The 16,516-nt window shown below is 44.1% G+C and overlaps 1 protein-coding gene across 1 annotated transcript in view; it reads left to right on the top strand.

Moving 5' to 3' along the window:
* The window catches only part of ELP2 (elongator acetyltransferase complex subunit 2), a 120,204-nt gene that overhangs the window by 56,458 nt on the left and 47,230 nt on the right, over positions 1 to 16,516 (top strand). The window contains exon 12 of the mRNA XM_044294100.1: positions 6,384 to 6,533. Within this exon, the coding sequence (XP_044150035.1) occupies positions 6,384 to 6,533 (150 nt within the window). The remainder of the gene's footprint in view (positions 1 to 6,383; positions 6,534 to 16,516) is intronic.

Below are 16,516 nucleotides of genomic sequence, written 5' to 3'. Positions count from 1 at the left end.
CAGCTGGCTTCCTCAGGTTGACAAAAGAACTTCCCTTCCTGAAGAGATATCACAGCTAGGTGTGAAGACTGCACCTAGGGGGGAGCCATATGGTGTCGCTGCTATAAGGGTCTGTAAGCTAGCTTGCGGCAGACAGGCCGGCACCAAGGTTTCCCAGATTGCAACATGAATCTGAGATATGATTTTTACCTTTTTAAGAGAGACCATGCATCTTATGGACGTAAAAATTACATCATCGTGTCACTCAGAATTCACTGGACGTTTACATAGGACAAACATAACTCTAAGATGTACCCAGGTAAAGTTATAGTGTTACCCCATCATAGAACCAGTTATAATAGTAATATTTGGTATCCCTGAACTCCATATTTTGTGGGGAATGTGAATATGTGCTTGTTACTTGTGTACAGCGGAGACATCCCACGATATGGCACATGCCATATTTCAGAACTGACATTCACCTCAGGAATACAGCCTGCCCAGCAGGCGGACTCTCAATTCCCCGCCTTGATTCTGGGACCCTTTATAACAAAGACCTAGAATCTGCTAAAAGAGTTCTCCACTTTTAACACCTAAAGAGGGCCTCAGCCAGAGAACCTGTGGGCTGTAGGCATATTACACTGGACAAAGGCTTCTTGGGCTTTATCCCTGCAACGGACTATTTCACCAACGGACATCTTTTCTGCGGAAACTAAGTATTTTCTTCCTTTTCTCCCTTTTGTTTATTGGACTATACTTTCCTTGATTATTGTGTTATAATTACTGTGCATCGTGATAATTTGTATTGTATATAGATATATAATAAATGACCTCCAAGTCATTTCTCTAGCCATATGCCTGTTTTCAAACACTGCAAAAACTTACCCTAGCCTCTCCGAAGAGAAAGCTACTCGGTTGTGTTATCTAGATAGTGGGTTCCTCGCTCCCATAAATTGTGAGGTGGTGGCAGTTAAACTACCCTGTGTGTAGTTCCGGTCCAGTTCGTCACACGCTTACTTGCGGTCGGTCGTCGGTCCACTCCCTGCGCTTTCAGCCTATCGACTGTACGGACTCAAGTTAGACTGTCGGTGTGCTGAAATTGGCTGGGAGGCCTGTTTGCGGATTGACCACTAGGGGCGCTGTGACGGTTTTGTGACGTATTGTGGCCGCGGCGGTCGCAGTTCGTCACAGTTCCGATATGGCCCATGACCGCTGGATCTTCTCCAGCCCCATCCCAGTAATCTGTCAACCCGATTTGCGATGTGTCAAACTCGAGCGCCAGGAAGACAACACACCGTTTGACGATCCCGGTCTTTGTGACAGATTGCCCTATCTGTACCCCTAATAATTGAGTCCCCCCACTACCAGCACCTGTCTGGCCTGCCCTGCTTTCTTGGCACCCTGCTTACTGGAGCTGACATTCCCCTGACTGGCAGAGGAAGTGTCCGGCTGCAGCAGTGCTCTCTCTGAACTGACATCCCCCTCATCTGCCAACCTTTCAAACTTGTTGGGGTGTGTCAGATCAGGGCTAGCTTAAAAGTGCTTGCCTCTTATAGCCTGCAGTTAGCGTGGTCTAGCAGTGCTAGACCTCCCTGACTGCTTTTATAATGATCCAGCACAGCGCAGTATGAGCGATGAATGTCTATGCACATCTCTCTCTCGCTCTCTCGAAAATTATTTTTTTTTCTTCAAATTTTCTGTTATCTAAACCTGGGGTGCGTCTTATAGTCAGATGTATCTGCCGGTCAAGTTTTCAGGATTTCCTTAGTATTGAGCAGGTGATATAATTAGTGTCCATGCATCAGGATTTACCTCAGGTATTCATTATGTGGGATATTCTCAAATCATGACCGGCAGGTGGACCCTAAGGACTGGAGTTGAAGAACATTGCTGTAGAGGACACTGTGGACCACACTCAACAGCTAGACAGTGGCGGTTGAGAGAGAATGATTCCGTGCCACCCACTCACCAGAGTAGAGGAGAGCGGCCCCTGTTATGCTCACAGTCAGTGCCCACAACACTGATGATGATGGCGGTACCAAGCAGTAAATGAGGGGGAAGAAGGAAGCTCTCATCCAAACTCGCTTCACTGTACCCTTCAGCAGTGTAGCAGAGAGATGCTTCACTACACAAACCTGCTTGTTTGACTCTCCTGTTTCTGCTTTACCCACCATGGCTAGCTGCTCCTGCTGCATTCAGCACCCACATAGAGGAAGTGCTGTACAGGGAAGTACAGCGTGATGTGGGCAGTACCTAGCCAGGGAGGTGGTGGTCACCAGCTTCTGTGCACAACCGCTCCTTCTGCATTCAGCGCACACATGGAAGCACTGTACAGAAATGTACAGAGTAATGTAGGCGCTGTCAAGCACAAGGGGGTCCATGCTTAGCGAGTTCTGTGCCAAGTGGCTTCTGCAGCCCAAGGGGGAGGGTATATCCTACTGATGTCTATGAAAATAGGTCAGAGGGGCAACATGCAAAGGGACCTCCAGATTGTTTTGTTCTGGGTATTTTGTGTTATCGAAGTAGCTGACGCCTTTTCATTACAACTATTATTCCTAATTCCACTAAGTAATTTTCATGAGCATGGACATTTCTGTATATAGATTGCAGTTGTCCTGGAACAAGAACGCGGCCCTTAAGTTGATGCGTTTTCTATTATATTCGCCGTCCTGGGATGGCTATCTACTAGTATTTTAGGATGTGAAGCCATAATGCGAGTGTAGACAGAGCCTACTGTGTTTAACACATGCTTTAGTATGTACATTGAAGCAGTTGAATAGTAACTATGTGGCCAGGCTACAAGACAAAACGTGTTTTCTACTTCACGGGGTTATATGTGCTGCTTAATATTTATATGTATGAGTCATGAAATTAGAAGCATGGCAAAATCACTATCAAAGACCTTATAATTAATCATCAAAATTGTAAGACAATTGGAGATTTGAGCCTTGTCTCTGCTCCGCACAAGTGATTTATTCACTGCTAAGATGATCTTCCTTTTTGTGGCGCTGCAATGCTAATCAGTGCAGGGCAGATGGCAATCGGATTTGCAGCACATTAGAGCTGATTACAACAGAAGTCCAACTGGCACTTCTTTATTTTATTTAGGAAACTTCTCCAGCTGCCTGCTGTCAGAGCGACATGGTGCTGATATACAGCACTGCTTAGCTTCACTTCATTCTGTATGCCCTGCTCCTTCCAGAGAGCTGTTTGTCCATGATAAAGCTAAAGGCTTACGATTGCACTCCTAAAGGGAGCGTTTTTACTCCCTGAGTTTTAAATTGCAGATCACTTTAAACTGACTACTTCCTAATTTACTGTAAAGTAGGCTGAGATATGCTAATAGAAACAATGTTACCTGTTCGTGCAATTGCAGAGACCAAAGGCGCTTTCTCGGTAGGATGAGCGAGTACAGAGCCAGTGTTTCCCAGCAGGCCGAGTAAAGCCCAAGAATTTACTTGCACATTGCCGGTATGCCACAGTTTTTGTCATGAATTTCCAAAATAGTGTCTGAACTGCAGCGTTTTGGGCGCAATTTCAGAAAAACACCACATCGCAGCAGCCAGTGGCATGACAATTTTGCAGGTTATTCGAGTTTTTGCCTTCAGAATGCAGCTATTGGCTTCCACGGGTTGGCGATGTTTGAGCCACAGATAGCCGCCACAGCTTTTTTTTTTTTGTACAGGTTTTTTATTCAGTTTTTGAAGCCAAAGCCATGAATGATGCATCACATACAGAAGACAAGGAAGGAAAGGACCAAGTCTTCTCTTCGTTTTTAATCTAGTCCTGCTTTGACTTCTTAAAAGGTCACTCCAAGCTAAAACTAAAAATAATTTGGCCAGAAGCGGTCTGGATCCGGTTGGGTTACGCCCAGCTGCGGTCAAGAACTGCGCAGCCAATTAGCCACAACTGCCTGTTAAGTAATAATGACTACACTGTTTTGGCGGTCTGAATTTTTAATTGCCCTGCGGTATTGAAGGTGTTGCGTAGCCATTAAGAATTCAGACCGCCTATACAGTACGTTCTTCATTAGATAGTTAAGACAGTCCTTGACTGCACCTGGTCACGATCCGACCGCACCGTGTGGTCGTATCTCTCTCAATGTACCTGAATGGTATCATTACAGAGTTTCATCGCTGTCCCTACTAGGCCGCAGCTGAAGCCTGGGCTACCATAACCACAGACATAGCAGTGCTGTTCTGAGACACCTCAGAGTCGGTACAAGAAATATACACTGACAGCATCCCATAATGTTACAGTGATGACTACCTACCTGCACGATACTAACAGGACACCAGAGGCTTGGGGAAGGTTAAGATGTAATGTTACCTCAGGTTTACGCATTCACACTCCACTTTCACATTTTCACCGCTGTGTGAGGGGCTTAGTTGTGTGCGCTTACCATTGACATCTATGTCCTGAGAGGTAAGTGCTATACAGCTGCCTCACTTACTGGTCTTAGGCTGGTTTCACACGGGCGTGACGGATTTGATCCGGATGCGTTCAGGGTGCGTTCAGTTTTGTCTGCGATTGCGTTTAGTTGTTCAGTTTTTTCCGTGCGGGTGCAATGCGTTTTGATGCGTTTTTCACGCGCGTGATAAAAAACTGAAGGTTTACAAACAACGTCTCTTAGCAACCATCAGTGAAAAACGCATCGCACCCGCACTTGCTTGCGAATGCAATGCGTTTTTCACGCAGCCCTATTCACTTCTATGGAGCCAGGGCTGCGTTACAAACGCAGAATATAGAACATGCTGCGATTTCAAAGCATTGCAGAAGTGATGCGTGAAAAAAACCGCTCATGTACACAGCCCTATTGAAATGAATGGTGCCGGATTCAGTGCGGGTGCTATGCGTTCACGTCACACATGGCACCCGCGCGGAAATCGCGCTCGTGTGAAAGGGACCTTACAGTCATAAAGATAGCAGCCACTTGATGCTACAATGTGGAATATTTGTAGTAACAATAAAAGGAAGCAGAAAGCCTGGACAATGTAAAAACAGGGAACACATGCTGTATAAATACCAAGTGATCGCTAATTTTTCATTTGTGACCAGTCAAAAAACTGCATTAAAAAAACATGAATGTGGAAACCTAGCCTTGTACTGATCACTGGATCAATGATCTGTGTTTGTAGAAACACTTGTTCCCCTTAATTCGCATGTGTAAAGGTGCTGCTGATCATCCGGTGAGTGAGAAGATGCTCATTCATCAGGTGATCATAACCAAAATTACCTGCCCTGTGTAAAGAGGGATCTTCTGCTCAGAAACAACTAATCTGTAACGGGGTGAGCGATCTTCGTAGCGATTGCTCCTCCGCATACAGAGGTGATGATTGTCGCATGTAAATGTAGCTCTTGGGTGTGCTGATTATTGATTTAGGGAAATTTCAATCACCTTAGAAGTGAAATATTCTGCGTTACGGTATTGTGGCACAAAATGAAGTTCCAGAACGTGTTATTACATAATTAAAGGCTAGCCACATGATTTTTATATTTATTTATTTTTACAATCCTCGCACAGTTCGGTAAAATAACTAACTGTATAATACGCACCTTACCAGTCCCCTGCCACTCCCGTACTAATGCTTCCTGGGTCCTCTCAGGGGTCTCTGCTACAGAGATGACATGTGACCGGTGCAGCAAATCACTCGCTGTAGCAGCGAAATGTCATCATCACTGAGGATATTGCAGCGGCCAGTGATTGACATGTTTTGCCAACACATCGTCCCAGGAGCTGAGTGGCACAGTAGCAGCAGGGAATTGGTCAGGTGAATATTACTTCTTTTTGTTATTTTATAGCATTAGTGGTTGGTAAAAAGGGAAAATTGAATGGGCTTGCATAAGACTGGACAACCCATGTAACTACACTGCATGTATTGTCTGAGGGACAGTAGTAGAACACTTAACATGGTTATACTGTATTTAGTAGTAGTACAGTGTGATAAGTATTAGGCCTCATGCACGTGACCATATCTATGTCGCAATACGCAAATTGCAGATGTGCAAAAATACTGATACCGTCCATGTTGTATCTGCATTTTTTTGTGGACCCATTGAGATTAATGGACATGTGGTCTGCATTTTGCAGCCAAGTATAGCACATATTCTATCTTTTGCAGAATGGACAAACGGATGCACAAAGCACATAGATAATCTGCGTGCTTTCCACATCTGTATATCCATTCCACAAAAAGATAGAATGTCTACTAAATGCCGACTACGCACCCATTGAAGTCAATGGGTCGGCCCAAAAAATGCAGACTGCACATGGGCCGCATCTGTATTTTGCAGATCCGCGATTTGCGGATTGCAAAACGGATATGGTTGTATGCATTAATTTCTTAGGTGCTCATTCACTGTATGTTTCATTCATATATGTATGTTTTATGTATACTTTTTAGGAGGAGTGGATTCCTATGGTTGTGATCTCTGGGCATTTCAACAGTGTTCAGGGACTCAGGTGGGACCCTGATGGAGAATTTATAATTACAGTGGGCACAGACCAAACTACCAGACTGTTCGCTCCTTGGATAAGAAGTGGCCAGAAGCAAGTACGTATTTCAATGTTTGTTTGGAATTGGCGTTTGTTGTTGCCTTTTAGTTTCCAGATTGACCACATACATTCTGTTTAGTGCAGTTTGCGCCATGAAGCTGATGTGCATTCTTTGCGCCACATTTAGTCATTTTTGCAGAAAGCGGGCATGGCTTAACTGTGCTATGCGCCAATATTTTGCTGCATTTTTTGGAGTAAGCTAAGTTAACAGGTTGTGTGACCTTAGACCAAGGGGGACATTTATCAAGATAGGCATTTTCTGCGCCGGTCTTGATATCCCCTGCGTTTATGAGGAGGCACACGACTGTATATTTCTGCCTTTAGTCGCACTGACGTAAATGAAGATAAATTTGTCTGAGCCGCTTCCCACACCCCTTCCTGCCCTTGTCAGGCCCCTTTTCTCAAAATGGTGTAAAATGCGAGAGATGCAGCAATTTTTTTAAAACGTCGTGACACATAGGATGCAAACGCCACTTTTCAGGCACAAAGATGATGATAATTCTCCCTCTAAGTCTTAAGTGACTGTCACATCTGTGCTTTCCCTTTCCGCTATTGACATCCGTCAAAGAATCTCAATAGCCGGTGGAACAAGCTGCAGTTTTGTCCCCATTCATTGTCAATGTGTACAAAACTGAACTGAAGGGAACGGAGCGCACCAGAATACATTCCGTTCTGTTTCATTGCGTTCCCATGAAGCACACAAGCGTTGCAAGCAGTGTTTCTAAGTGCGTCTTCGGATGCGGTACCAGACGGATCCGTCATGACTCACAATGTAAGACAAAACGGGCGGATCCATTTTCTCTGACATAAAAGAAAACTGATCCATCCCCCATTGACTTGACTTACAGTGGTTTTAGAGACAGATCCGTCATGGCTATTTTAGAGATAATACAACCGGATCCGTTCATGAATGCGGTTGTATTATCATGACGGAAATGTTTTTGCTGATCCATGACGGATCCAGCAAAAATGCAGATGTGAAACTAACCTAAGCTTAAAGGGGTTCTGTACCTTTTTCTTACTGATGATCTATCCTTTGGTAGGTAATCAGCCTCTGGTCTCCTGGTGTCTGACACCCAGGACCCCCACGGATTACCTGTTTGAGAAGGCAGCGGCGCTCACATTAGAGCTGCACCCTTCTCGCTGCTTCCCGCAGGCGAGTGACATCACAACTATTTCACGTGGCCTGGGCGCAGCTCAGCCCCATTTACTTAAATTAATCTTTTAATACGAATCAGTATACATTACAATAGACATTGCAACAAGTCAAATGCAGACAACCATTTTAATGCATTTACAGTTAAAGGGAACCTGTCGGCATGAAAATGTGAAATAACCTGCAGGCAGCATGGTATAGAGGTTATAGAGCAGGAGGAGCTGAGCAGATTGATATATATAGTTATCTAGGAAAAGAGTCGGCATAACCTGTGTTTCATTCATTTACCTGCTCATTCCGGGCTTTGAGCTGTCAGTCACTGACATGGCGCCTCCTTGACCTCAGAGCCCAGAATGAGCAGGTAGTGAGTGTAATACAGGTTGTACTGAATATACTGTACCATGCTGCATGCAGGTCAGACACCATGGTCAACATGACTAGGTTAGAAAACACATCCTGTTCCACTTGGATGTTACATGCATTATTGTACTACATTTTGCTGTGCTGCAGCCTAAGGCCCCCTGCTCATGAACATATATTTTTTCAGTGTCTGTTCCGTTTTGTTTGCAGCCCGTATGTGGAACCATTCACCGTTTCTGTATGTCCGCATGGCCGTTCCGCCAAAAAGATAGAACATGTCCTATTCTTGTCCGTTTTGCAGACAAAGAGTCCTCTCCTGTATAACGGATACCACACGGATCTGTTATGCTGCCCATAGACTTCTATTATGACACGGAATGCCTCTTAAAGGCCTTCCCTTATGCATTCCGTCATAGAATTCCCTTATGGCCCGTGGTAACTGAATTGCCAGAAACACCGAAACACCGAACTCTTCAAAACATGAAGTTCGCTCATCACTAGCAGTGATCAAAAAGTTGTATGTACCTTAAACATGGTACCAATGAGACCTACAGTTCATCCCACAAAAAACGAGCCCTCATACAGAAAATATAAAAAACTTGTGGCTGTCAGAATATGATGATGCAAAGAAAATTTTAAAAGTAATAAAACAAAATAAAAACTATGTAAGTTTGGTATCGCCGTATTCATATTGAGCTGCAGAATAAGGAAGTCATGTCATTTGTAGCGTGCATTGAACGCTGTGATTTCAAAACCCAAAAAACCTTGGTGGAATTGTGTATTTTTTTATAAAAAAAATTCAATTTTACCCCACAAAGAATTGTTCCCACTTAAAAATGCATAAAACCTTCCCACAAAAGATAAGCCCTCATATAGATATGTGAACAGAGAGAGAAAAAAGAATGTTTTGGCTATTGGAATGCTAGGAGGAAAAATCAAAAATGCAAAAATGAAAATAGGCTCAGTCCTTAAGGGGTTAAAACCGATAGATGAAATCCTGTCTGACTGGAAAGCGGCCAGGAGCTGTGTGATGTCAGAAGCAGTAATACGGCCAGCTTTGTGAAGGCATTGCATTGAATCTGCAGCAACACGTGCTTGGAAATGGTTAAAGGGTTTCTGTCACCACCATTTTTGCTATTAAACAGGCTGACATTGTACACGTGCAAATGTCACCTGAGTTTCTCTGCATTTCTTCTTTTTCAGTGTGCCCCCTGTTTTTTGTACAATTATAACTTTTTTATTATACGCAAATCAGCGTCTAGGACCGGGGGAGCGTTGCACCTGCTCCTAGAGGCTCCGTTGTCCCACCCCATGTCAGGCCCTTCTACTCTTTCAGTGTTGGTCTCCTCCTGCCGGCCCTGTCCAATCTCGCGCCTGCGCCGTCCCGTCCAGTGTTTGGCAAAGGCTGCCGCCTGTGCCGTACTTTATATGCCGCAGTTTTTTAGGTTTACCTTGCCACAGCTTGATTTGTGGATGCGTGAAAAGTTGTTAGCTACTAAGGTTTTTTGTTCTTTGTAATAATTTGCTGAATAATTGCCTTTGTCTGAAAATCCATCCAGTAGGTCTGTAAAAGAGCTAAGTATGTTGCCAGGCAACAAGGCAGAATAGGAGCAAGTCTTCTAAAACAAATGCAATGTAGTTTATTCCCCAAGGGCCACCTTTGTAGGTCTGCAGCATGAGGTGATTTGTTATTTGGTGGGCTCCATTAGCAGCGACCTGCGTGTTATATAATCACTTAAAGGGCCAGTCCAGGCACGCCGTCAGTGACGAGGCTGCAGGGCTTATTGTTTGATGAAGGATCCAGTGGGGCATACAGCATTGAGGTGGATTTTGTGTGCAGATCCCATGCTGGAAGCCGCACAGAATCCACCTCCCTTTGTTGTCGTTCACTTTGCCGTGGATGATGTCTGCGCAGATTGCCAAACTGCATTAAGAATGGGGCTAAAGCTATGGGTGGATCTGTGACATGCAGAACCGCGGCAGTAACCCGCTCTGTTTCCGTGGTGGATTTTTCTGGTGTGACCATACTCTAGACCAGGGATGGCCAACCTGCGGCTCTACAGCTGCTGCAAAACTACAACTCCCAGCATGCCCTGCTGTAGGCTGTCTGGGCATGCTGGGAGTTATCAGCCTACAGCAGGGCATGGTGGGAATTGTAGTTTTACAACAGCTGGAGATCCGCAGGTTGGCCAACCCTGCTCTATGGCATGGCAGTCTTTTAAAACTGGAAGCACACTTCAAATTTAATGTTCTGTTTGAAATAAAGTGTAGACTGTCTGGTTGAAGGTACAACGCTGATGGTAAACTATACCGCTGGCACACAAACGTTTTTTAATAACCGTAAACTGTATAAGGCATAGGTCACGTAAGACTTCTGAGGTTATACTACTATAGCAACCTCTTAAGGCTGTGCGGTGGTATACAATGTTCCTGCGGCTCTGTGTTAAGGATATTCGAAAGTATGGTTCCATCTCCAATAAATTACTTCCATAATACATGTGATGGGAATTTTTGTTTCTTCATTGATTCCTTATGAATCCATATGAATCTCCTCTATGTGAAATAGGTGCCATGTAAAGGTTAAAGGGGTTATCTCACTTCAGCAAGTGGCATTTATAATGTAAAGAAAGCTAATACAAGCCACTTACTAATGTATTATTATTACACATATTGCTTCCTTTGCTGGCTGGATTCATTTTTCCATCACATTATACACTGCACGTTCCATGGTTACAGACCACTCTTAAATTCATCAGTGGTGGTCGTGCTTGCACACTATAGGAAAAAGCGTCAGCCTCTCTGGTGGCCGGGACCATGGGAGCTCACATAAGCTGGGGTTTTTACCTATATTGTGCAAGCACGGCCACCACTGATGGATTGCAGGGTGGTCGTAACCATGGAAACGAGCAGTGTATAGTGTGACTGAAAAATGAATCCAGCCAGCAAAGGAGACAATACGGACAATCACAATACATTAGTAAGTGGCTTGTATTGACTTTCTCTACCTGATAAATGCTACTTACTGAAGTGAGATAACCCCTTTTAAGTATGACTGTTTTGATGTATGTGCGTGCTATATTTATACCATCCATAATAGCCATTTTGGGATCTCCGCATGAGCATTGAGACTACCCTGTGTGGTCATAAGTCCAGTATGAGTAGTGATTTACTGAGTATTTTTTTGACAAAATTATTACTCAGTCTGCTCATTTTCTGCTGCTTGCAAATATCCTGTCAAAAAGTAGGGCAGCAAAGTCAGCATCACAGTTCTGTTCTAATCTTAAAGGAAATGTGTCATGAGAAAATGACCTATTTTTTTTTTATTACATTTTTATGTTAAACATTTTTTTTTATAATTTGTGATCGTTGTTTTCATTTTTCATGTCACTATATTAAAAAAAAAAATACCTACAATTGTGTAGTTTTCGCACTGGCTCTAGGCTTACTAATATGTTGAGACTTCCTATTCTATTGAAATAAGGCTTCTTTCACACCTGCGGTAACAGCCTGATGGCACTGCCGGATGTTGACGGAATGTCCGTCGGCCCCATATATTATGGGGTTGGGCAGAGATCTGGCTGCATTCCAGCAGGCTATGCAGAGAATTGGCTGGACACAAACCGCTGTGTTGTCTGCCAAACAGCCTGATGGAGGGGGAGGTGTAAAACCAGACTAACTTTTCAGCAACCATCACATTATCAAAATGATAATGGCAGCTATCTCCTTTGTATAGATAACACAGGATCCACCATTCAAAATAGGCGATATTGCAGCTTATCTTCTCCCTCCTGACCTTTGCACAGGTCACAGAGCATGCCTAGAAAACTCTCCCATAGAAGTCAGTGAGATCACCTTCTGTCTACTGTGGCTGCTCTCAAAGAACAGGTATTGCCATATTTTGGGCCTAGTGGTCAGTGTTAAACATTACTCATGGGACATGACATTTTTTAAAAAGAATCCACAAAAGTTCTCAAAATAAATTAATTAAAAACAGGATTTAAACAGTAGATAATTTTCTGATGACACATGGGATGGCTAACTCTTCCCCTACACACATGTATGCTCATCTCGGCAAAACATGCATGAATGGTAGCGTTTTTCTTCCCACCCCCAAACACATGGCTTGGGTGTGGTGACCCAACTACTGATGGTCTGGTGGCCACCAGCTTGTCAGACTACTCTATGCACACTGTGCTCTGGTAGTCTTAGGCACTTCCCCCTGCTTTCAGCTGGTCCATCCAAGAGCAGGGTTTAGACCATCTCAGACAACCCTATGTGCTCCGGTAGGATAAGATGCTCCAACTTACTGTTGGATGGACCAGCCAAAAGCAGGGGGAATGTCTCAGACTACCAAAGCACATTGTGCATGCAGTAGTTTCAGAAGCTGGTGGCCTTTTTAGTGAAATCATGAGGAGACTAAAAATCTGAGAAACCATGCCAGAAAGATTTATAGGGGTTATCTGTTTTTGCCATACTGATGACCTATCCTCAGGTACCCACATCTAAAAAAGCCTAGGACAGCATCACAGACCACCCATTTGTGCTGGTGATGTCACTGGGTTTACTGCTAGGCAGAAGTCCAGTACATCACCGGCAGTAAACAATGCAGTGCAAGGCAAGGGGGAACATTAGAGCAAGGAAATGCTCCGATGCTCCACTCATAACACATATTAAATGAGTAAAAAAGAGGTTATATCCAGGTTCAGCTCTGAACCTAGACAACCCCTTTAATGATGTGGCAGAGCGCTCATACAATGCTGTGCTGGATCAATGAGAAAGATACCGGTATGTCAATTGTTCCCAAACATGAGGAGAGGGGGTGGGGGGTGTATTCCACCAGTGTTTACGAAAGTAGGCCAGTGGTGCAACACGCAAAGGGATCTCCAGGTTGGTTTGTCCTGGGTATTTTGTGTATTCCAAGTAGCTGATGCCTTTCCATTACAATTATTATTCCTAATTCCACTAAGGCGTGTAGCAGTATTTGCCCGGCCGCTCCTTGCATATTTGCCTGGTTGCGGCTGGATTTCCGCAGGTCCCCATTATATTGAATGGTATCTTGGCAGTGCACAGGATTGATGGATCCGGCAGGCTCTGATCTATTTACCACAAATTTGAAACAGGCCAAAGTAATTTTTGTGAGCATGGATATTTCTAGATATAGATTCCAGTCGTACTGTAACAAGGACTCTGCCCTTCAGTGCGTGCATTTTCTATTATAGTCACCATCCTGGATCGTGCTATCTACTAGTATTTAATCAATATCACAAGTTAGGCTGGGTTGTCATTGTGTTTTTGCCATCCTTTTTATGTATACGATCGGGGGGGTGGGGGGGGGGGGGGATTATATAAAAGCATAGCACACCACACTTTTTTTTTTAACAATGGAACTCTATGGGGAACGGATACCACTGTATGCATATGTTTTATTTATACGTTAAATTGCTAGTAAGAATGTGATGTGAACCCAGCCTTACAGTGTTGAGTAAAGTTCAGTATCCAATATATATATATATATATATATATATATATATATATATATATATATATATATATATATATATTTTTTTTTTTATTCTTCCTGGTGTGACTTAAGCTGACCTTTCATCTGCTTTCCTGCTGCTTGGGGACCTTTAGCATAGGGAGAGCTGTGTTTCCGTCCTCTCCATGAGCTGAACTATCCTTTTCTGCCTGCACTGATTACTAGAGTTGTTGCGATACCAATTTTTTTATTTTTATTTGGTTTCGATAGCATGAAATAGTATTGCGATACTCTATACCTTTCTATACCACGCAAAAAAAATAAACCCAAAAAAGCCACGTGCATTCCGCATTTTTAAAAATGGCGAATCGCGCAGTTTTTATTTATTTTTTCTGTTCCAGCGTTCACCGCATAGATTTTTTTTTTTTAGATTTTAGCAGTTTGGACTTTTCTGATGTGGCGATATGTAATATGTTTATTATTTATACATTTTATATGTGGAATTGGGTGATTCATACTTAATATTTTGGTGGGGGTTTTTCTTTTTACTTTTTATTTTATTTATTTTTTACACTTTTTATTTAATAACTAGTTTCCCCCCTTAGGGGCTAGAACCTGGGATTTTCTTTTATCCCTTCTCCTATTCACCCTGATAGAGCTCTATTAGGGTGAATAGGACCTCACACACTCCCTGCTGCTCTGTGCACACAGCATGAGGGATGTTAACATTGGCAGCCAGGGCTTCAGTATCGTCCTGGCTGCCATGATAACTGATCAGAGCCCCAGGATTACACAGCTGGGGCTCCGATCAGAAGCTGCCACTGCACCACCAATGAGGGGGAGGGGAGGGGACCCTGTGGCCACTGCCACCAATGATTTTAATACTGGGGGGGTTGAGCGGGGCGGGCGCACTGTGCCACCAATGATTTTAATGGGTTGGAGGGGCGCACTGCGCCACCAATGATAATTACTCCTTAATACAGGAGGCGGGTACTGGCAGATCAGTGGCAGTTAACCCCTCAGGTGCAGCACCTGAAGGGTTAAATGCCGTTGATCGCAGCTCCCTGTCAGGGGCAGGGTGCCGGCAATGCAATTCTGCTGCCGGCACCCGCCTCCTGTATTATGTGTTAAAGACTACTTTTCCTGGGTCCAGACTTCAAGTATTAGGCTACACAGAGCGGCGCCCAGCGATGTCCCAGCACTTACTATTAGTCCTGGGCGCCGCTCCGTTCGCCCGCAGTGCCCCATTACTGTCTCCTCTCCTGCTCCATATGCTAATTACTATCGGAGCAATCGGGAGGAGACATCATCTTCTATAGTGGGCGTTCCTTCTCCCTGGCTGTAGCGCTGTCCAAGCGTAGTGTAGGGAGAAGGAACGCCCACTAGAGAAGCTGATGTCTCCTCCCCATTGATCCGATAATAATTAGCATATGGAGCAGGAGAGGAGACAGTAATGGGGCACAGCGGGTGAACGGAGCGTCGCCCAGGAATAATGCTAAGTGCTGGGTGCTGCTCTGTGCAGGAAAAGTCGTATCATTGGTGGCGCAGTGCGCCTGCCTCTCCTCCGCCCCTCTCTTCTCATTGGTGGCAGTGGCAGCACAGGGGGGAGGGAGGACAGCTTCCTTGTGCCCTGTGCTGCTGAGGGAACATGAGCGCGCTGACAGCAGCGTGCTCATTTTCAGACATACTAGACTGCGCAGAAGCGCAGCCCAGTATCGATCCGAAACCGGGACAAAAGTATTGATTGGTTATCGAAATTTCGATACCTGCAACAAGCCTACTGATTACACAGATCTATATTGGGCAGGGAGAGAGAAACACAGCTTTCTCATTGATCGGGCAAGTGATCTATCAGTGCTCTGCTAGATCATCAAGGGTAAATGCACATGTTGCAGCATATTACAGTACCAAAGTATTTGCAAAATCTCATCTACACTTTTTGTATGTGCAGAAATTGACCTGCTGCGTGGATATTTAAATCTGCAGCGCTTTAAATGTTTCTGCAGGTTTTTAGTGTGGATTTCACTCCTTTTTATGGCAAATGGTAAGATCAGGGCAATTCTGCAACAAAAGCTGCGAGGAACACATGTGGATTTGGTGTGGAAACTCCATGCGGACAATCTTTTTGTAAATTCACACCATGTGCTGGTACCCTAGGGAGACGGTCAGGGGGGGTCTGGCACTGCTGACACAGGACTTGTGGCAAGATTCTTTTCTTGCTAAAACAAAATGCGTCTTGTAGTCCAAAAGATATGGTATTTCGATGGCAGTACAGGGTCAATGAGGCATTGAAAGTTTATTTTCTCTGACAGTTCATCTGGCGCACTAAGGCTAGTTTCACACTTGAGCGTTTTACAGTGCGTTCCTACACACTGTAAAACGCTCAACAGGCAAAAACCAATGTTTCCCTATGGGCATGGTTCTCACCTGAGCGTTTTACAGCGCGTACGAATGCACTGAAAAACGCCCTAGACCCCAAGAAGTACAGGAGCTTCTTTGGGGCGTTTTGTCGCGCATTCCGCCCATAGATTCATTGGATCCCTCTGTGTTCAACCACACATGCGCGTACGACGCGCGTTTCCAAAATACAACAACGCCCCAAAATACGCCTCAAAAACTCCTGATAAAATCGCTTATCGAATACGCTCAGGTGTGAACCCAGCCTAAAAGGTAAATCATGGTAATAACATCCGTGAAAGATGCATTTTTTTTTTTTTTTTTTTTTATAAAGTAGATGAAACTTGAAACAAACTTCCATCAGAAATACACATTAACCCCTTCCTGACATTGTTTTTCAGTTGTTGTTTTTTTTTACTCCGTGCCTTTCCAGCGACATATTTTATATTTATTTATTTTCATTCACATAGCCATATGAGGGCTTGTGTTTTTGCAGGACAAGTTGGACTTTCTAATGCCACCATTTTAATATTGCATATGATGTAGTAGGAAGGTGGAAAACATTTCCAAATGGCATGTAATTGGGGGG

Source organism: Bufo gargarizans, chromosome 5, assembly GCF_014858855.1.
Source record: "Bufo gargarizans isolate SCDJY-AF-19 chromosome 5, ASM1485885v1, whole genome shotgun sequence".
NCBI classification, from domain to species: domain Eukaryota; kingdom Metazoa; phylum Chordata; class Amphibia; order Anura; family Bufonidae; genus Bufo; species Bufo gargarizans.
Note: the sequence above shows the minus strand (reverse complement) of the source record. Positions and strands in the feature narration are given on the sequence as shown.